Source organism: Cnephaeus nilssonii, assembly GCF_951640355.1.
Source record: "Cnephaeus nilssonii genome assembly, chromosome: 11".
NCBI lineage: Eukaryota > Metazoa > Chordata > Mammalia > Chiroptera > Vespertilionidae > Cnephaeus > Cnephaeus nilssonii.
The window spans coordinates 45,495,544-45,518,519 of record NC_137082.1 but is presented as its reverse complement, the minus strand read 5'-3'; the positions used below and the strand labels follow the sequence as shown (position 1 = coordinate 45,518,519).

Genomic DNA, 22,976 nt, shown 5'->3' with positions numbered 1-22,976 from the left:
ATGCAATTAGCATGCTGCTGCGTTAAGGGGAGGGTGACAGAGTTGATTGCAAGAACTGGGTTCTCTTTAGCTTTCCTTTCCAATCTCATAGTCATCACTAAGAATGTAATGGGCGAAAGAGCATGTTTGTCTCTCTCTTTCTACAAACACATGTAGATTCTTTCCCCATGATAATCCTACCTTTGGGATAAAATATTCAAGGAAAGGTAAGAGGATATTTCAACACTCTACCATCTAAATGTGAAATGCTATATTTGCTGCTTCAAAAATATATCTACTATTCAAATGTATTAGCCTTATACCTACATTTATTGAAATTTATTTACATCTGCTGTAACATTTCAATCCAATGTTAAATTGTGTTCATTGTCTACTAAAAATTATATCGTGTGCTATTTTTTCCTTACATGTCTACATTTTTGATTTTATGAAATACATTATCAATAAAATGGGGATTTGTTCATATTTCTTGTTGCTTTTCCTTAGTCAAAGATGAAAGCCAAGTCTCACAAACTGCCGATGTTGAAATGAAAGGATAAATACCTTCTTCCCTTATGAAACGAGATTATCCTCTGTTGGGAAAAACCCTCAATGTTTAATCTTGTCGGCTCCATCAGAATGGGGCTCTGTCAGAATTACCTATGTTGTACTCCTGGAGCACACACAGGGGTCAGCAACTATGTGACAAATGAATGAATGATTGACTCAATCCCTTTAAGTCACTGAGGAGCCTAATAGTTCTTCTATAAGAACTCATTTGTATTTATATTATAAAGGACATTATAAAAATCCAAGATTGCCTCACTGTGAGTAGTGTAGGATAAAGTCATTTAACAATTATTCTGCACCTGCTATGTTCCATGCTGGCTAAGGCAACAGGTTCTCAGATATCAGATGACAAAAATAAATAAACAAATCTAGCATCCTGATGGCCAGAATAGAGGAACCAAATTCAACACACAAGCAGGCCAACACTTGGAACAAAATGCCCTAAGATTGATGGTCAAGGGTGCATTCAAGGTCTGGAAATACAGTAACAGTATGAATGTAATATACACATGTAAGCACCTAAAATCAGTCAGAAAATAGCTAGTGGGCAGTCAGAAAACTAGAAATCCACAAAACCTAAGGATCTCATAAATGAGGCAAACTCAGAAATTCAGGAAGACATTTTGTAGTAGACCCAGAAACCAGAACTCACTAAAGGTTCTGCCCTCCTAAGTGGCTGTGTGTGTCATTCCCCAGAGGGTAGGGCCATCCCAGAGCATAGAAACCCAGGGCCAGGCCCTAGTCTTTTAGAATATTAGCATCTAAGGCTGTATAATCTCTGTTCCTGATAATTATGTACCCTAATGGTTGGAAACCAAAAACACTCAAAATATTGCCTAAGAAGATTCATGCTTCATTGGAGACTAAGAATACATTTGTTTCCTTTCTAACAAGGACTTTTTAACTTATATTTTATGTCTAACTATAATTTTTTAAAAGCTTCTATTTTTTTAATATACTCTAAGTTAGTGATCAGACTCAAGTGAAGTTCATTCAAGATAAATTACACATGACAAGTAGAGAGATGTCTGCATTTCAACTCCCTGCAGTCATGTTTATTCCAGGGGTTGCACATCAATGACCTTGAAAGCAATACCAAGGCAGCTACTGCAGAGCAACCTGGAGCTCTGCATCCCAGGGCTGATGAAGCCCATCACAGCATTGAACTCTTATTCAATGGAGACTAAGAAAGCATGTCCCGGATTGCACAAACGGTGTTGCCAAGAAGGTCACCCTTTCTATCTCATTACCTCCCCCTCCAAATACACATCTACATAAATACGGCAGTTAGACCAATGCTCAGAGAGGTACTGGAACTTTATGCTGACCCCCAGAGAAAGGCATGAAAAGGATGTTAATTTTAGAACCAGTTATTCTGCCCACACCTCTTGTAGTGAAAAGTTTGGGGTGTGGCAATGAGAGAAAATTTGCTTGGAGATGCAGAATGCATAACAAATATAGGATCAGAACTAAATATTGTCAAATCCCAGGGATTAGCTGGAGTAAGCTTAGTGAGTCGGAACTTTTGAGCATGTTTGATGGGCTTAATAGACACATTGGTGTACAGCTTCCTGGAACACTGGCTTCCAAATACGGACATCGAAGTATAAATCAAACATTGAGAAAAATGCCTCTCTAACCTGGAATCCACTAATATTTTAGAACTGATGAAATAAGACCTCAGATTTTAATATGGTGGCTAAGGACAGGATGGCCATGATTTGGTTTCCAAGCGAAGTTAAAGGATGCTATTATTGGTGATGTTGATAATGATAATGATGAGGGTAGTGATAGTGGTGATGTGATGGTAATGACAAGGAAAATGGCAGGCAACATCAACTGGGTGCATACCCTGTTACAGTTTCTTTAATAAGCACATAGTCTGTTTATCCTCACAACAGCTCAATAAAGTAGAAACTCTTATAAAACCAATTTTTAAAATGAAGAAATGGAAGCTCAGAAAGGTGAACTTAACTACCGTACCCCATAAAACTATTTCCAAAGCCCAGATTTATATTCTGTTTGTCTGACCCTGAAGCTGGCACATAGGAGGAGGATTTAGAAATGAACATGAACAAAATTTGCTTTTGTTATTAAAGTGGTTGACCTTAATTCCCTCTGTATGTCTGGATTATTTTCCATTAAAATTAGATATAGTGGACTATTTCATAAAGAGTAGTCACCAATGTAATGTTAGAAGTATTAGTAGAGATCCTTTTTACAATTCTCTATATTTAAGCAATAAAATAAAAATAATTGCAACAAAATTAATTGCCATCCTTGAGATCACAGTTAGGTCAGGGCAGAGCTGGGGTAGATACTCTAGCTTCCTGACTCCAGACTTGTCACTCTTTTTTTAAAAAAATACATTTTTATTGATTTTACAGAGAGGAAGGGAGAGAGAGATAGAAACATCAATGATGAGAGAGAATCATGGAACAGCTACCTCCTGCATGCCCCCACTGGGGATCAAGCCCACAACCGAGTTATGTGCCCTTGAACGGAATCTAACCCAGGACCCTTCAGTCCAAGGGCCAATGCTCTATCCACTGAGCCAAACTGGTTAGGGCCAAACCTGTCATTCTTCACTTTGCTTCCTTCCCAGCATGGGTTGATAAACTTAATGTTACATATCACATTGCCTCTCAGACACTCATCTGTTATCCTCCCAGAGCACTGACAGCACAGGCCTGGGGGGTATCCATTCCCAGACACACTCACCCTTGACTGCCATCAACAAGCCCAGTACTGACTACACTGAAGTTCATGCCTAACAGATATGTGGGCATTAAATATTTCCACTTTCATATTCTTCATTGATAACTTGTTGTTAGATGCTGACTCCTTGCTCCTCCAATAAGTTGGTGGATAGAACATTGCCTATAATGTGCAGGAACATTAAACTAGTCAGATTTTTGAACACTTGCTTTTTCAGACATTGATCTAGATGCTGAGTGTCCAAAGATGACTGCAGTGAGTGGTGAGACAGAAAACATAGATACAAATCTCACTCTGGGAAGATTGCATTTGGTGGGATAGTTTGGGAGGGGCAGAAAATGTCACAAACCCAGAAGTGTCTAATTTACATATTTCAAATTCAGGATTTCAATGTATTGATTCATAAAAGGAATCATACCATAAATTATGTCTACTAATACCTGGGAACTCCTTCCTGTTGCTTAAGTTCACAAATCAAGTTGTACATCAAAAACCTGCTTGTTCAATGAAGGAAAAGAAAAAATTAAAATGAGATTTCCAGCATGAGAATGGCTCTGTATATCAGTATCTTTCCTCTTTTCTTCCTCTATAAGCAAGAAGATGAAATGGAGGAGGAGGAGGAGGAGGAGGAGGAGGAGGAGGAGGAGGAGGAGGAGGAGGAGAAGGAGGAGGAGAAGGAGGAGGAGGAGGAGGAGGAAGAGAAGGAGGAGGAAGAGAAGGAGGAGGAGAGGAGGAGGAGAAGGAGAAGGAGAAGGAGGAGAAGGAGAAAAAGGAGGAGAAGAAGAAGCAGGAGGAGAAGGAGGAGGAAGTGGAGGAGGAGGAGAGGAGAAGGGGGAGGAGAAGGAGGAGAAGAAGAAGGAGAAAAGGGAGGAGAAGAAGGAGGAGGAGGAGGAGGAGGAGGAGGAGAAGAAGGTCTCTGTAAATTTCTTTCTCAGTTAAGTTAGGAAGTAGGTATAATTCTTGGTCTCATAATTCATATAAAGGCTGTGTGGGGGTTCAGAGATAGTCACTCCAAAATGTTCTTCTGTGATATGTGGATTGTTATGAGCTAAGGGCAACATTAACTGCAGGCTTAGGAGAAACTTCTGCCCTCCCTTGACTACCTGGAAGAATTTAGATTAGGAGCCTTGCCCATAATGGGAGATTATCAGAGTTAGCATCTTTGACCTGTCTGTAGAACAGGACAATTTTTTACTTACTAAGCATCTGTTCTTATTCTGCAATGACTCTTTAAATCCCCCAAGTCACTCCACCTCAACCCTTGCTCAGGATGTCTTATACACTCATGTTCCCTTTATGTTGCTGAACCTCTCCTGCACGCGGGGTCTCTGACTGGCATATAAAGGGATCCTATAGGTATGTATGTATCAAATTTGGTTATTTACTCATCTGCCTCATGTCTATTTGATTATTAGACCAGCTATGAGAACCTTGAGGGTAGAGGAAGATTTGTTCCTCCCTGACAACTGCCGAAGGTGAAAACAGCTGAGGTTGAGCAGGAGGCCCTGGAGGAAGTAAAGAGAAAAGCAAAGACATTGGTAAGAGGGCTCAGGAGCAGCAGATTTCAGAGAGTCTCAGCGAAAATACATTTCTCACAGGAAAGAGCCTCTCCCTCAATACAGAAAATAGCACGATTTATCTGGAAATAATTGGCATGGGGCCGGGCACTCTGTGTTAGCAGCAGGAAGCTTCCTGGGCCTGACCTGACTCAGAAGCCCAGAGGACATGAATCACCCATAATCACAGTCTTCCAGTTTCTGCTGTGGTGGAAAAAGCTGGAAAGAGTGCTGCTCCACCATGACCGGAGTGGGGGGCGGGGAGATAAAAGATAAAAATCTGGATAATACACAAATTCTTAAGCCCATCAGAAAGTTGTAAGGCCACCATCCAGTCTGAAATCTAAGGAAAGACAAGTGCCTTCAAGAAGAGACAGGACACCAGCACTGACTTGCCTAGGACAGAAAATGGGAGAAAGACAGGGCTCTAGACAAGTGCTGAAGGCTAAGTCTGTGTAGCACCAGAGTATAGAACCCCTGGGAGCTTCAGATACAGAGGGAATTTATACCCAGTCTTCACCACACAGGTTCTAGGGTGTTCAAGAGAGCCTCTTTAGGACAGCTGGCAAGAAAGCCCTTGAGCTCCCTCCCTTGGCACCTGCAGGAGATGCAAACCAAGCAATCACATCTTAACCAGGCACAGGAATCCTCACCCAAACCCAAATCCTAATCACAATAAAAGCCCTCCTGGGTCTCCTAAGCCAGGGACCCCGCAATGCTCTCCCCAGAAAGCCTCATTACATAAGTAATCAATCTCTTCATACTTTCTTGGTGCATGAGTGATATTATCAGTCTCAATGTTCAACCAATTTTTTTTGTGTGGGAATAGGGGGACTCCATTCTATCTCCATGGGATGATTATAACATGCTACTATAGGATGTCTGTTTTTAATGCAATATTCAGATGATCTATCATAAAATTGTACACTTGAAATCTATATAATCTTATTAGCCAATGTCACCCCAACCAATTTAATTTAAAAATTAAAACTCACTTTATGTATAAGGACACATCTAAATTAAAATGGAAGGATAGGAAAAAAGCATACCATACCAATACTAGTCATATGGAAGCCTGAGTAGTTATATTATTAGACAAATCAAATCTCAGGAAGGAATGTATTCAGGGATGGGGAGATATTGACATATGATAAACATTTAGATCAGTAGAAGAACAGAGGATCAGAAACAAATCCACACATGCATGTGACATAAAGTTTCCAGGGTGATTAAGTCATTGAGGTAAGGACAATCTTTTCAACAAATGGTGCTGGAACAACTGAAAGACCACATGAGAAACAATGAGCCCCAAGCCTTACTTCACAATAATTGAAAGTAAATCAGAGGTCTAAATGTAAAGGCTAATGCCATAAAAATTCTAGAAGGAAGTATTAGCAAACTTGAGATATGCAAAAATATCTTAAATAAGACAGAAAAACAGAAACCATAAGTGAAAAAAATTAATGAATTGGACTCCATGAAAATTTTAAATTGCTCAATGACACCATCAATGACAGCAAAATTAAATTCATATAGCTGACAGGTTTTTTCCCCAGAATATATCAAAAGCAATTACAAGTCAACAATAAGAAAACAATTTAATAAAAATGGGCAAAAAATTGAATAGACATTTTACAAAAGAAGATATGCATATGGCCAACATGTACATGAAAAGATTCTCAACATCATCAGTCATAAGGGAAATGCATAAATTAAAACGACAATGAGATGCCACCTTCACACCCACTAGAATGGGTATAATGAAGAACGCTGACCACTCCAACCACTGGTGAGGATGCAGAGCAACTGGAATGCTCAAATATTGCTCATAAGAGTGGAAAATGGTACAACCACTCTGAAGAACATTTTGGCAGTTTCTTATAAATTTAAACATATATTGTATATACCATATGTCTCAGCATTTTCACTCACAGGTGTCTACCCAAGAAAAACGAAAGTATATGTCCACACAAAGATTTATGCACACAAATGTGCATCCTAGCATTATGAATAGTAGCTAAACACTGAAAGCAACATAAGTGCCCAGTGGGTAAATAGGTAAACAAAATGTGGATTTACCCATACAATGGAATATTGTTTGTCAATAAGAAGTAATGAACTACTGATATTCCAACAACATGGATTATCTCAGTGCTCAGCAAAAGGAACCAGACACAAAAGAGAACGTATGATATGAATCCACTTGAATGAAGCCCTAGAAATGACAAATATACCCTGTAATGATTTAAGACAGGCAGGCCAGCAGTTGTATGAGCTGGGGCTGTATGGGGTGGTTGACAGGGAAACAGGACAAGTAAACCTTGGGGACTGATGGAAATGTCCTGTATGTTGGGTGTGGTGGTGTTTGCACAGGTGTACACATTTATCAAACGTCAAGTTCTAGGATTAAAATGAGTCTATCTTATTTTATGACCACATTGACTTTATTTACAATATCAAGATGTTTATGCAATTGACAATGAATAATATGCTCTGTTAGAATAGAGGATGAAAATATGGGCATCCTCTCTGCCTGGTATATTGTTTCATTTTATCCTGGCTTTTGAGTTTTAATTTATGTTTGGCTGATGTGTTTCTAAATTCTCTTTCCTATATGCAGTTTGCCGCACTAACTGCTGAGAAAGAGAAAAGTAGCACATGAATTGAGTAAACTACTGTTTTATTTCACTTTTTATTATAATCTTTCAAAATATTAGAACTGGAGAGACTCTCAAAATCTTTAATTCATAGTCTTTACTGACAAGACAGTTTCTTTCATTAGTGAATAAAACTATAAGTCATTAATTTACTTTTAGAAGAAATCAACAGCATATTTATAAGCCTTGATTTAACTCACTTTATACATGACACAAAAGAACATTTCACTTTTAAAGAAAATTATAAACACACACACCCAGTGCAGTCACTAAATCATCCATTTTGAGGGTTGGATTGAAATGCAAGCAAGAAAATCAAATTTCTTCAAAGAATGTGCTACTACCATAGTCATATTAATACTCCAACACTGGTTTTCTGCCAAGCCAATGACTGGCCTAAGGAGAGGAAAATTTGCCAAAGAAGAGGACACTATTGGACTCATTGTGCCGGATGAAGAACAGGAAGGGATGATTGCAGTGGAAAGTTTCATAATTGGGCACTGATGTGACTGCAAAGCCCATCCCGGTGCCCGCTGCGGCCTCGGTACCTTCCTCGGTCACCACCACAAAGGACCCGTGCAGAAACTTCTGGGCATGCAGCCCTGAACGTGGAGACATGCCTGAATAGTCAGCCTCCAGCTCACTGAAGGCATCCCCCAGCCCCATGGCGCCCAGTGCCGCCTCCAGATCGTAACTATCTTCCACTTCAAACCGGGGCAAGTGCAAATCCACAGTCCTTTCCTTCATCTGCCCTGGGTTAGTCCACTCTACTAATTTCTCAGGACTTACTTCATTTATAATCTATTAAGAAAAAAAGGGGAGAGGGAAGAATGGTATGATCATCTATAAACGTTTGAAACAGTTTAAAACTCATTTGTATCAGTCAGAAATCATTAATTTTAGTAACAAAAGTAGACATTTCATTTTGCTAGACTGTTGTCTTTATATAGCAGGCACTTGTCTTATATTTCTCTATTTAAATTTTTTGTGCATATATGAAAAGTCAATAGCATTTAGTGAATTTTTAAAAGATGAGAAATGCAATTTCTTACTATTTCCCTAGTGTCTTTGTATGCATATATATTATATATAATTTTAAAGATAAAATATGTTTATATCCTATCTAATAAAAGAGAAACATGCAAATTGACCATACCTCTGCTATGCCCACAAGCCACACACACCAGCCAATAAGGAGCAAGTATGCAAATTAACCCTCTAGCCTATCTAATAAAAGAGTAATATGCAAATTGACCATCACGCCAACAAATATGGTGGCAGCCACAGAGCTGGAGAGAGCAGGAGGCTTGGATTGCCCCTGGCGATGGAGGAAGCCAAGCTTTCCACCCGCTCTGGCATGCCCTGGCCTCTGCTCAAGGCTACAAAGTTTCAATTATAGAAGATAAATAAATCCCAACAAAAATGGCGGCAGCTGGAGCCAGCCGGAGGCTTGGGTTGCCCCTGGTGATGGAGCCTGGCCAGCCCTGGCCTCCGCTCAAGGCTACAAAGTTTCAATTATAGAAGATAAATAAATCCCAGATACCAGGGCCTTTGCTTGGGTCGCTAGGGGGCGTAGCTGGCCTGCAAACCACCACAGGTCCCTCACCCAGGCCACCCCATGCCCCAAGAGAACCCCCACCCTGATCCGGGACACCTTTCAGGGCAAACCAGCCGGCCACCACCCATGCACCAGGCCTCTATCCTATCTAATAAAAGAGTAATATGCAAATTGACCGTCACTCCAACACACAAGATGGCTGCCCCCATATTGTCAAATATGGCTTCCCCCATGTGGACACAAGATGGCTGCCCCCATATTGTCAAATATGGCTTCCCCCATGTGGACACAAGATGGCTGCCACAAGATGGCCAGCGGGGGAGGGCAGTTAGGAGGGACCTGGCCTGCAAGGGAGGGCAGTTGTGGGTGATCAGGCAAGGAGGGGAGAGCAGTTGAGGGGGGGGCCGGCCTGCAAGGGAGGGCAGTTGGGGGCAATGAAGCCTGCAGGTGAGGGCAGTTAGGGGTGACCATGCTTGCAGGGGAGGGCAGTTAGGGGTGACCAAGCCAGCAGGGGAGGGAAGTTGGGGGCAATCAGGCTGGCAGGGGAGCAGTTAGGCATTAATCAGGCTGGCAGGGGAGTGGTTAGGGGGTGATCAGGCTGGCAGGCAGAAGCAGTTAGGGGCAATCAGGAAGGCAGGCAGGCAAGCAGTTGGGAGCCTGCAGTCCTGGATTGTGAGAGGGATGTCCGACTGCCTGTTTAGGCCTCGAGGGGTCCCAGATTGGAGAGGGTGCAGGCTGAGAGGAGGGACAACCCCCCGCCTCATGCATGAATTTCTTGCATCGGGCCTGTAGTAAATTATATAATAAGCAAATTATAATTAATACTAGAGGCCTGATGCTCAAAATTTGTGCACTAGGATCATCCTTGGTTAAAAAAAAAGAACAATTTTTTTCTGAAAAGTGGTGTTGATTATGTGAGAGGTACGCATGTGTGGGACAGGAGGTGTGTGGGAAACCTCTGTAACTTTTTCTCAATTTGTTGTAAACCTAAAAGTCTTTAAAAATTGAAGGTCTAAAACAAATTCAGAAGGTCTGAATGCGTGCAAAATTTGCTGGATATGTGCACATATGATTTTTTTTCTGGAAAAGAGGTGCCTAGATCAGTGGTCGGCAAACCGCGGCTCGCGGGCCACATGCAACTCTTTGGCCCCTTGAGTGTTCTAACACCACTTCTTCAAAATAGACTCGCCCAGGCCACAAAGTTTCAATCGCACTGTACATGCACGCCCGCACGTGGTATTTTGTGGAAGAGCCACACTCAAGGGGCCAAAGAGCCACATGTGGCTCACGAGCCATGGTTTGCCAACCACTGGCCTAGATAATCAACCATTTCTCAGAATACTGGGTGACCTTTACAATCCCTTAAATGTTTATTTTAGCTCATTCCCAAATATTTTCGTGTTGGCCGTTCTCAATAAACCTGATGTCATCTATCGCTCCACATTAGACATCCTGCACAGAAGTTGAAATAGTTTCCACTGGGCACCGCCAGACACCAGCTGCCATTCAAAAGCCCGCTTCCAGGCTCACCCAGAATGAGCTCTGAGATGCAGAGCCTCCAGAAATGAGAGCAAGAATGGGGAGATGCAAAGTTTTACCTTCTCCAGACCATCGATGTCATTGGGCAGCAACACAAACATGCTTAGGTCCCTGTTTTTATATGGAATCCCCAGAATTTGGGCCTGCAGGTCCTTCAGGAGAGTGAAGCTGAAGGAGTCACGCTGGGTCATCATCTGCACAGGTTTACTTGTGTTCTGCAACAAATTCATAGAGCGCCCAGTGTCCAAAGAGGCATGAGATGACCAGGGGAGCTCACTGAAATGACACTCTCAACCTAAAACAGTGCTAATGCTCAGACCCTCCAAATCAGCATTGTCTGTCCACCCTGTACATTCATGGAAATATGACTTCAGAAATATGTACATCCCATGTGTAATCACATAAATAGTTAAAGAACCATACCTTATCCAGCCAAAATTCCTCCTCCTTGGTATGTTCTTTCTTAAACTCCCTGTCCCATTGCCCTTTAAAATGCACGATGTTCACCAGCACCAGCTTCGTGGTGCTGCTTAGAGTGGCATCTGGAAACAGGTCCTTGACTTTTTCTGCAAACAAACAACAAACTTGGCCCATCTTCAAAATTATAAGTGATATGCCTGGCAGATACGATGCAGGTGGACTTGACTGGTCACTAAAAACCTCAGCCTGGCCCTAGCTGGTTTGACTCAGTGGTTAGAGCATCAGCTCACATGGGTGCACTGAAGGGTCTCAGGTTCAATTCCCGGTCAAGGGCACATACCTCAGTTGCAGGCTCAATCCCCATCCCTCTCCGCCTCAGGGCACATGCCAGAGGCAACCAATCAATGTGTCTCTCTCACTTTGATGTTTCTCTCACTCTGTCTTTCCCCTCATTTCTAATCTCTCTAGAAAAATCAATGGAAAAAATATCCTCTGGTGAGGATTAACAAAAACAAACAATAAAAACCTCAGCCTGGTCAGCACCTGCAGGCTCTGCCGACGACAACAGGTTCACTGGAAGTCCTAACTGTCCCCCGCCTTTTATCCCATTGGATGGATTGAGGTGTGAGGGTTGAAGAGTTTAAGCTCTGGGATCAGATTACCTCTGTGAGCATCCAGTTTTGCCTCTTACCAGTTAAGGAATTACGGGCAAGTTAATTAAGCTCTCTGTGCCTCAGTTTCCAAATGAGTAAAACAGGAATGAAACTGCTTCATAGGGTTGTTGAAAGGAGTAAATGATCTAGTGTGTGTACATCACTTAGATCACTGTCTGGCTCACAATAAGAACTCAGTAAATGTTAGCTATTATTATTTTTACCCACTTGATCTAGTTACCACCAGAGGATATGTTTACGGATTTTAGACAGAGAAGAAGGGAGAGAGAGAGAGAGACATCAATCTGTTGCCTCCCGTATGTGCTCCAACCGGGAATCGAACCCACAACAGGCTATTTGGAGAGAAGACATACCTGGAGAGAACCCAAGATATGTGCCCTGAATAGTAATCAAACCTTAAACCACTTTGGTGTATGGGATGATGCTCCAACCAACTGAGCCACATGGCTGGACACAAAAGCAGGTCTTAATGGAAGAGCTGAATGTTTCTCACTTGATAATGAGAAAGGAAACCCCCTATATTTCCACTCAAAGACCCAGACTCAAAAAGGCTCTGATATAAAGGAAAGAATGTGAACCCAATGCAGACATGACCCAGTTTCAGGACCCTCAGAGATATTATGAACCACAACCAGGTGTAAATAATTCTCCACTAAGTGTTTCCATGAAGTTGGCTCTATGATCCCCTCTGATTCTCCTTGGCTTTCTCTACAATTTGCAGTGCCTCCTCCCACCCCTCATGCTCAGGCCTGCCTTTCCAACCCTGTAAAACCCATACCAAGTCCCCTCCCAAAACTTGTCCACCCTGGTCCCCCACGCAGTGCTAACCACAGGGCTTCACTCACAGTGGGCACTCAAGGAGCGTTTTTATGATGAACGACCCATCCATACTCTACCATGTGTTTGGCTTTCAACCCAGGAATTAATCTTCTTTCGACTTTCATCTGCTGCATTTACAAAATCAACAGGTTCCAGAGAAGCATGATAATATTTTTCAACATAATCTAAGTATTTCTTTAGGGGAAACGGGGGAGGAATAGAAAAAGGTTGAAATTCAATTTATCTATTGCCAACATCTCTAAATAAGTTCAAGATCACTAATATTCTAAGCAGGGTTTGGGGGCAAATCACTTTGACTATTTCCATGCACCTTTTATGCATGTGCAATAGGGTTAAAGCAAAAAATCAGATTTAAACTGCCAAGATTATAAAGGAGCTCTCAAGGGGCCAGGATGTCTGAAAAACAAGCAGAGGGATGCCAAGTGATCTGGACCAAGCCAGGCAGTCAATGTAGGCAGCATGCCACCAAGACCCACAGTCCTAACAGAGCCATTGGCCATTCATAAATACCACTCACAGAAGTGGTGGACACGGCAAAACTTACTTGAAGGAAAAGGTATGTCTTCTCTCCAAATAGCCTGTTGGCTACTTTCAGCTCATAATTATTATTGGGTTGGCTTATTTCACTCAAAAATGTTTGGAATTGATGGTGTATCTCTTCGGTCTTCTCAATCTTCAAAACAAAACAAAAACTCAATGAGCTATCTTAGCAAAAGCAAGCCTAGCTTCCGCCCCAGGATGACATAGCTGCTGGGTCTCTCCCTCAGCTTGGCAGCCTTGAGGATGGCCCGTGAATTTGGTGTGGCCCCTGGATGTCAGCTGGCTTTCACACAAATCACTAATGTAAGTCACAACCAATCTCATCTCCGCAAAGAAGCTTGCTCTTTGGCCCAATACCACAGATCTAGCTTTTCTGGCTCAGGTTGCATTTTTCATCTCAAATGTAATTGCCCACTAAGTGGTTCATATGCTTGCTTTTAGCTTCCTACAATATTAAGCAACTGGGGGAAGTAAATGATTCCTCAGATGACTCTTATCCACTTAAACTTGGCCATATCTGTTCCAGACAATGGATAAGAAAAGTAAATCCTGATGGTGTAAGCAGCCCTTTGTTAGCTATATACTGGACTGAACTGATATTTTTTTCTTATCTCTGGGGGAGGGTGGTAAAAAACTTTTCTAGACATTTTTTGTAGAATCCATCAGTTTTCCTGATTGAAGGCTGAGGAGTGAGTGCTTCATGGCAGGGCGAGATGACAGTGTCCATAAAACAGAGAGGAACACTGCCCCCTGCCTGTTAAGTGATGGCTGGCTACCTCTATCCACCATACCCGCTGGATTTCAGGGAGAGTCATTTTAATTTTTAACTGAAAAGCTTATCCCTGATTGCACTGAGAACGGAAGGCCTTCTTCCTCTAGAATATAAAGCCCATGGGTCTTTTGTTTGTTTTCTTGCTTCATCTTTTCATTTCATGACTGACTACTCAATGCCCAGAGTAGTATCTGCCACTTAAAAGACACTCAGTGAATTTTTATGCTAATGAACTAATGGACATTTGAAGACATTCAGATGGAAATACATGCTGCTCTAACAAAGTATCTGAGGCTGAATTTGACCTTTGGCTCCCTCCTTGTTACTGTGAACCTTTAAATGTCCAGTGATCATTCATGGCTGCTCAGGTTGACTGATGTGATGTGAGCAGATCAAGGTATTGAACCTATGGGGAATAATGGGTTGATATAAAGAGAAGGATGTAGTGGGAGTATTTCTCCAGTGGGACAGTTGTGACTAAGTTGACCTGAAAAATGGAGAAAGGGAGTAAGGGCCTACTGTCAAACAGATTTGAGGTTTGAAATTATACAATCTATGTGGATGGGGAAACCCCAAACTAAGAAATTAACTTAAAGTGGCCCTGGGTTGATAACATCCCAGATCTTATTCCAGAAAAAAAAATTACCTGTATTAGAAAGGTAACTACATCTCAGGTTTTGCTGGACAACCATAGATTACCAACCAAATATTCGCTCATATTCCAAAACTATAAATCATGAGAAAATAAGTCCCACATCAAGAATTGATGAAAAAAAAAAAAAGTAAACAGCCATATTGGCTTCTCAAGGACTTTAGGTGTTGATATTATCAGATATCACACTTAAAAAGCAGTATTTTGAAAAAAAATATTGAAAACATGGTGGAGAAACAAGAATCAAGTTCCAGGTTCATTTTATAATCAACTAGAATTCCTACATGCTCAATAAGCATTGAAATTTAAAAGCTCAATAGATGGGTTTAACTGCCAATTAGGCACTGCTAAATTGATAGACTAGATAGATCTGGATAATTTTCTCAGAATGAAACATAAAGACAAAAAGTGGTGAAAATATGTATGACAGATAAAGAAATCTAGAAGATAGAATATGAATTCTAGCATCCTTCCAACAGGCAATAAAGACTGGAGTACATGCATTATTCAAAATATTAATTGACTGAGACTTTTTCAGAATTGATAAAAAGTATGAATTTTCATATTGAGAAAGCACAGTAAATCTGTCTTGGTAAATTAATAATTCCACGTCTAGACACATTGCAGTAAAATTCAGAAACAACAAAAACAGACAGAAACAATAAAAACAAACAACAAATACAGACAACAAATGCAGCCAGAGAGAGATCACCTACTAAAGATTGACAAATAAACCAACTTCTTAACAGCAACATTAGACACGGAGAGAAGAATGCTATCTTCAAAGAGTTGAGAGAAAATCTCAACCTAGAATACAACACATAGTTTAACATTCATTCAAGAGCAAACAAAGGTCAATGCAATCTGATAGCATCTACTATGCGCAAATCTTTACTAAAGAAACTTCCCAGGAGGGATGGCATCAAGATTGAGAATAAAAAGCCCCAAACTAGAGATACTGACTTAACAACAATACAAGAAACAAATACCTTTGTAAGGAATCAGGAAATCAGTTAAGAGGTTTCTGTATCCCACTGAGCATGAAACCAACTGCATTGAAGCCTAGTTTCTTTTAAAAAAAAATCATAGCTCCCTGGGGAGAGAAACAGAAGAGTGCGGTGTATAACTAACATTCTGACCTTTCCAGAAGCTGTCTGAGGGCTTAGTTTCTGTCTTGCCTGAACATAAGTGCTGACAGGAATCCTGCACCAGGATAGCCATTAAGAACAAAGGCAATTGTCAGCAAATTCTGCAGTACCCCAGATAGACACCAGGGAGAGCTCCTGAGTAGAAACCGGCAAACTTCAATTGGGACATCACAGCACCTGCCCAGAGATTGCAGCCCCAGAAAAGGTTTAAGACGTCTCCAGAATCTCTAGTCAGCCTGGTTTTTAAAAGTTTTTCCTGCCCTGCTGGTGTGGCTCAATGCTTGAGTGTCGACCTATGAACTAGGAGGTCACAGTTCGGTTCCCTGTCATGGCACATGCCCAGGTTGTGAGCTCGATCCCCAGTATGGGGTGTGTTGGAGGCCGCCAATCAATGATTCTCTCTCATCATTGATATTTCCATCTCTCTCTCCCTCTCCTTTCCTCTCTAAAGTCAACAAAAACTTTTTTAAAAAATTTCTCCCTGTATGGCTGGGTTTCCAAATACCAAAGTCCCAACAGAAGATAACAAGCATGCAAAGAAACAAGGAAACATCTCAAGGGACTAGGAAAAGAACAAACTAAACCAAAAGTTAGAGTTACATTTAAAGCAGAAATAAACAAAATAGAGAGTAGAAAAACAAAAGAAAAAAATCAACAAAAGCAAGAGAGTCATGGGATTTTTTAAGAAGATCAACAAAATTGACAAACCCTTAGCTAGACTAAGAAAATAACAGAAGAGTCCAATAAGTAAAATTAGAAATGTCTGGAAATTAAAAGGACTATAAGGAACTACTATGCACAAGTATATATATCAAAGTAATGAATAGCCTAGAAGAAATAGATAAATTTCTATAAGTATACAACCAACCAAGACTGAATGATGAAGAAATAAAAATGTGAACAGATGTAACTAGTAAGAAGACTGAATCTATAATTTAAAAAAAACCCTCAAATAAAGAAAGATAATTTCATTAGAGAATTTTACCAAATATTTAAGGAAGAATTAATACCAATCCTTTGTAAAGCCTCCAAAGACTTGAAGAAGAGGGACCATTGGCAAACTCATTCTATGTGGCTAGCATTACCTGACACCAAAACCAGACAAAGACATAAGAGAAGAAAACTATATATAATAATAAAAGTGTAATATGTTAATTAGACCAGACATCCTTCCAGGACAAAGCTGGGACTGTAGCCATGGGATTGAGGCAGCCGCCCTCGGCTGCGAGGGAGGGATCCAGGCAGCCCCCACGGCTGTGAAGGCCTACTCTTGCACGAATTTCATCCATCGGGCCTCTAGTCTAATAATAACCCTGATGAATATTGATTGAAAAATCCTCGACAGAATACTAGAAAACCAAATTCAACAGCATATTAAAAGGATTATACACCATAACCAAGCAGGATTTATACCTGGAATGTAAAGATGATTTAACACATGAAACTTAAATAATGTAATACAACACATTAACACTGAAAAACAAAACCCACATGATGTTTCAATTGATGTAAAAAAAAAAAGCATTAGACGAAATTCAATATCCTTTCATGATAAAAAAGAAAACCATCAAATTAGAAATATAAGAAATCCACTTCAACATAGTAAAAGCCATAGTAAAGCCCACAGATAATATTACACTCAGTGGTGAAATGAAAGCTTTTCTTCTAAGATCTGACAAAGATGTCCACTCTCACCACAGCTATTTAACATAGTCACCATAGTACTAGGCATCCTACCCATAGAAACTAGAGAAGAAAATAAAATAAGAGGAATGCAAATCAAAAATAAAAGAAGTAAAATTATGCCTGCTCACAAAAGACATGATCTTACTTGTAGAAAGCTTTAAAGATTCCACACAAAAAATAAACCTTACAACTAATAAATTAATTCAGCAAATAGCAGAACACAAAATCTGCATTCAAAAATCAGTTATATCTCTATACACTAACATTGACCAATGCAAAAAAAAAAGTAATTAAGAAAATAATCCCATATACTGTAATATCAAAAAGGATTAATTACTTAACTAAGAGATAAAAGACTGTTCACTGAAACCTACAAAATATTGCTTCAAAAAAAGTAAAGAAAATACAAATAAATGGAAAGACATTCCATGCTAATGATTGAAGGATGTAATATAATTGAAATATTTCTATTACCCAAAGTGATGTATAGATTCAATACAATCCCTATCAAAATCCAAGTAACTTTTTTTAATAGGAAAAAAACTAAAATTCATATGGAATCTCAAGGGACCCTGAGTAGCCAGAGCAACCTAGAAAATAAAGAGCAAAGTTGGAGGCTTCATACTTCATTATTTTAAAATGTACTACAAAGCATCAGTAAGCAAAATGGTGTGGTACTGGCATAAAGAAAGATATATGGGCCAACAGAAATAATATATAGTCCAGAAATAAACCCTTGCTTAAATGGCCAACTAATTTTCAACAAGGGTGCCAAGACCACACAATGAGAAAAGGACAGTCTATTCAAAACAAGGTGCTGGGAAAACTGAATATCTACTTGCAAAAGCATGAAGTTGGACCCTTACCTTACACCATATACAAAAAATAACAACAACAACAAATGACTCAAAATAGGTTAAAGACTTGCAATAATACCTACAACTATAAAACTACTAGAAGAAGACATGAAGGGAAAACTTTAGGACACTGGATTTGGTAATGATTTCTTGAGCATGACATTAAAAGTATAGGCAACAAAAAACAAAAACAGACAAATGGAATTAAATCAAACTAAAAAACTGCTCATCAAACAATCAACAGAGTGAAAAGGCAACCTGCATAATGAGAGGAAATACTTGCAAATTATATATTTGGTGAGGGGTTAATGTCCAGACTCTATAATTAACTTCTACAACTCAACAACAACAAAAATAACCCAATGAAAAATATGGGCAAAGAACTTGAATGGACAGTTCCCCAAAGAAAACATACAAATGGCCAACAACATCTGAAAAGATGCCCAACACCACTAATCATAAGAAGAATGCAACTATCAAAACCACAGTGAAAAAAAAAAAAAAAAAAAAAACAGTGAGCCCAGCCAGTGTTGCTCAGTGGTTGAGTATCGACCTATGAACCAGGAGGTCACAGTTCAATTCCCAATCAGGGCACATGCCCAGGTTGTGGGATCCATCCCCAGTAGGGGCATGCAAGAGGCAGCCCATCAATCATTCTCTCTCATCATTGATGTTTCTATCTCTCTCTCTCCCTCTCCCTTCTTCTCTGAAATCAATAAAAATATTTTTTCAGTACTATTCACAATAGCCAAGTGGTAGAAGCAGCGCAAACGTCCATCAACAGATGAATGGATAAAGAAATTGTGGTATATAAATACAAAGGAATATCATGCAGCCTTTAAAAAGAAGGAAATGTCATATGTGTCAACGTGGATAAATCTCGAAGACATATGCAAACAAAATAAGCCATTCGCATGCGCGCGCGCACACACACACACACACACACACAGATACTGTATGCTTCCACTCATAGGAAGTATCTAACGTAGTCACAATCATTACCAATTAATCAATCAATCACCAGACCCAGGTAGTTGTAAATCCAAATTCAGAACAGAATATTAGGTGTGTTTCTGAATTTATACAAACTCTTTCAGAAAATAAAAAAAAAGAGGAAACATTTCACACCTATTGTAAGGCTGGTGGCATCTCAAGTCCAACTATCTCTTTACAACTATATGGAATGGGCCTGTATACACTGCTGAGAGGAATAGATGTTGGTATCATCCTTTTGGCAAACATTAGGTAATATATATATATTATTGATTTCAGAGAGGAAGGGAGAGGGAGAGAGAAATAGAAGCATCAATGATGAGAGAGAATTATTGATGTCTGCCTTTTGTACACCCCCTACTGGGGATTGATCCCACAACCCTGTATGTGCCCAGACCAGGAATCAAACCATGACCTCCTGGTTCATAGGTCAATGCTAAACCACTAAGCCACACCGGCCAGGCAACATTAGTAAAGTGGAACATGCACCTACCCTACCACCCAAATATATGCTATACACTCATGCTGTCTCATAGAAATGAAATAAGAACAACAAATATGAGCCACATTCTATCTTAAATTTTCTAGTATCTCTGTTCTTTTTTTTCTTTCCAATTAACACAAAGATTCTATTTGGGAGGGAAAGTACTGTCAAACAACTGTGCTTCTTGACTGAGTGGACAGTAGAGCAATTATCTGCCCCAACTCTGTTGTACAAACCTGGAAGGAAGCCTGACTCTCTATATACACATGAGGAAACCAGACAACCTGGACATGTGGGGTGTAAAATGAATCGTCCATATTGCTGGGTGACTTGACCCCTGATTGTATAAGGGTCTGGGGCTGAGTTATGACTACTGTCAAGGCAGATGTGCCTTTCCTGAGAGCTCTAACCATCTCCAAATGCCAACCCAACCTATGGACTTAACATCTCTCCTATGTTTGCACACTCTGTATTTCAGGGGAGGAATATTACAACCCTACAGCTGAAAGAGACCCCAAGAAGACATTAATCCTATGCTAATATTTTTTTAATAAAACATCAGAGCAGGCAATGAAGGGACTTAAAATAAAAATACAATCTATACTAATAAAAGAGCAATATGCTAATTAGACCGGACATCTTCCGGACATCCTTCCTGACAAAGCCACGGTGGCAGGGACCGAGGCAGAGGCTGTTAGGGGCAATCAGGCTGGCAGGGGAGGGCAGTTAGGGGGTGATCAGGCCTGCAGGGGAGATCAGTTAGGGGCATCAGGCTGGCAGGCAGAGGTGGTTAGGGGCAATCAGGTAGGCAGACAGCAGGTGAGCAGTTAGGAGCCAGCAGTCCCAGATTGCGAGAGGGATGTCCAGGCCAGCAGTCGAACATTTCCCAAGGGGTCCCAGATTAGAGAGGGTGCAGGCTGGGCTGAAGGATACCCCCCCCCCCGTGCATGAATTTTGTGCACCGGGCCTCTAGTATAGTAATAATATCACTTTCTACTACCATGACCACCACTAGGCAAGTCACCAGTGTGCCAGACAGTCTACTACATTTATAAAGGCCCAAAGAAGAGGAATAACTTGCCTAAAGTAGCACAGCTGCTAACTGACTAGCCCAGGATTTGAACCTAAATCTGTTTCACTCCAAACCCATCCACTCTGCTATAGGGACTTCTCAGTCTGTTAGCCTTTACCAGGATCTATCATAGTGGTTAGTGTGCATTCCAGTTAAGTTCTCTTAACACTAATGGTTTATTATAATTATACTAGAGGCCTGGTGCACAAAATTTGTGCATGGGGGTGGGGGTGTCCCTCAGCCCAGCCTTCACCTTCTCCAATCTGGGACCCCTCAGGAAATGTCCGACGGCCTAAACTGGCAGTTGGACATCGCTCTCACAATCCAGGACTACTGGCTCCTAACTGCTCACCTGCTGTCTGCCTGATTTCCCCTAACCACCTCTGCCTGCTGGCCTGATGCCTCTAACTGCTCTCTCCTGCAGGCCTGATCACCCCCTAACTGCCCTCCCCTGCCAGCCTGATTGCCCCTAACCGCCTCTGCCTTGGCCTCTGCCACCGTGACTTTGTCAGGAAGGATGTCCTGAAGATGTCCGGTCTAATTAGCATATTACCCTTTTATTAGTATAGATAACCCTAGTAACACTATTGCACTGCTGTGATTATTACTGCTTATAGAAGCATGGAACAGACTGTCAAATCTCAGAGGGGAGGTGGGGGTGGGTGAGTGGAAGAGAAGAGATCAACCAAAGAACTTGTATGCATACATGCATAACCCATGAACACAGACAATAGGGTGGTGGAGGCCTGGGGTGGGGTTGGGGGTGGGGGTGAGCTAGAAGAGGTCAATTGGGGGAAAATGCAGACATATGTAATACTTTCAACAGTAAAGATTTTTGTAGAAATAAGCATGAAGTAGTACCTCTTCTATGCATTTCCCCAGTGAGCCCACATCTACTAAGCCACCTTAGTGAAGTTGGTAAGACATGTCTCCCACCTCTTTTCCTTCAGCTTTGATTCTTGAGCTATCTGTGTCTTTTTCAGAGAGAGGCACCTGGAAAAGACAGAAAATATCATGGTGGGGATCAGAGCAGAGGAAACCCCACACAGAATCAATCAGGGGAAGTGGACATTTGCTAAAGACGCCTCAGTGTCACACAGGACGATCTGTCTCCTTGCAAAATCATGAAAAGCTCTGGCTGTCTTCAGAGGAACTTAAATTGGTTCACCCATGCACATATTCATCTTTGATGTGTCGTTTATACCCCAGTGGAGATTATGCAACTTTTCCCAGTCAGCATGGTTCTGTCTTTAATTATCAGATTAATGTCTTTGGACAGGGCCTCACCCAGCCCTCACCTGGAGGAATTTCATGCACCAGGGAGCAGATGGCAGGGTGGAATTTGGAGAGGGAAGAGATAAGCCTAAAACGACTTCATGTCCTCACACGCTTAATTTGTTTCCTGGCTCATGGGTCAAAAAGATCATGTTTTCGAGGCAATTTCCAAAGGCTCATCCCAGAAAAGAGGCTGCCTGAAAAGCCATGGCTGCCACCCTACCTACCTTCTGCAGCTGGGTGGCAGTGGCTTTCCGGGTCCGCAGGAGGAGCATGCCGACAGCCGCTAAGATGCTCGCAGGGGAAAAGAAGATGTTGCCATTGTTTTCTCTATTCAGCTCTTTGAAAAGATTAAACCCAAAGGTCACTGTGCCAAGTGATTCCATGATGATTCTAGTGAGATCTAGAATAGCAACAACAAGCAAAATTAATACAAAATAATACTGAATGTGAACTGTAATTGAAAAATAATTTTTTTTAAAGAAAAACCAAATGAGCACTTGTTGGAATTGCTTTAGATCATGGGAATCCTTCTTGCTTCTCTTCCTGCATTGATCCAGAAAAGAGGGGCTATGGAATATTTCAATAAACAAATTAAATTCAGATACTGAGATAGGCCTGGATTTGAGCTGCAGAACTCTCAGAGAGTATTTCAGACAGTACTTCCTCTGACAATGATAATAGCTACAAACCATTCTGAAGGTGATATATGTTTATGGTCTTGATCACAGTGATTAAGTTGTATACATTAAATATGTAAGCTTTGTGCATATCCATTATACCTCAATACAGTGTTTTCTTTAAAGAAAAAAAAAAAAAAGATGGAAAAGTCCCAGTGGCCTGCTTCTCACCCCTTAGCATAGCCTTCTCTTGACCAGAGATGTGCATCAGCTGGGCACCATCTGGTGCTTCTTAGTTCTCATTTCCCCAGGGAGCCAGGTGACTGCCTTGGTTTGATTCTCTCTTGCTCTCTGTCAGAACCTGCC

The 22,976-nt window shown here is 40.9% G+C and overlaps 1 protein-coding gene across 1 annotated transcript; it reads right to left on the bottom strand.

Moving 5' to 3' along the window:
- Positions 1-7,876: 7,876 nt before the first annotated feature.
- On the bottom strand, positions 7,877-22,376 carry SERPINB13 (serpin family B member 13; the record flags this gene model as incomplete). The annotated part of the gene is made up of 7 exons (XM_079785320.1): positions 7,877-8,281; positions 10,637-10,792; positions 11,001-11,143; positions 12,568-12,685; positions 13,056-13,184; positions 21,652-21,708; positions 22,218-22,376. 7 exons carry the CDS (start codon positions 22,374-22,376, stop codon positions 7,877-7,879), a joined length of 1,167 nt encoding a protein of 388 aa, XP_079641446.1.
- Between the last annotated feature and the right edge of the window lie 600 nt (positions 22,377-22,976).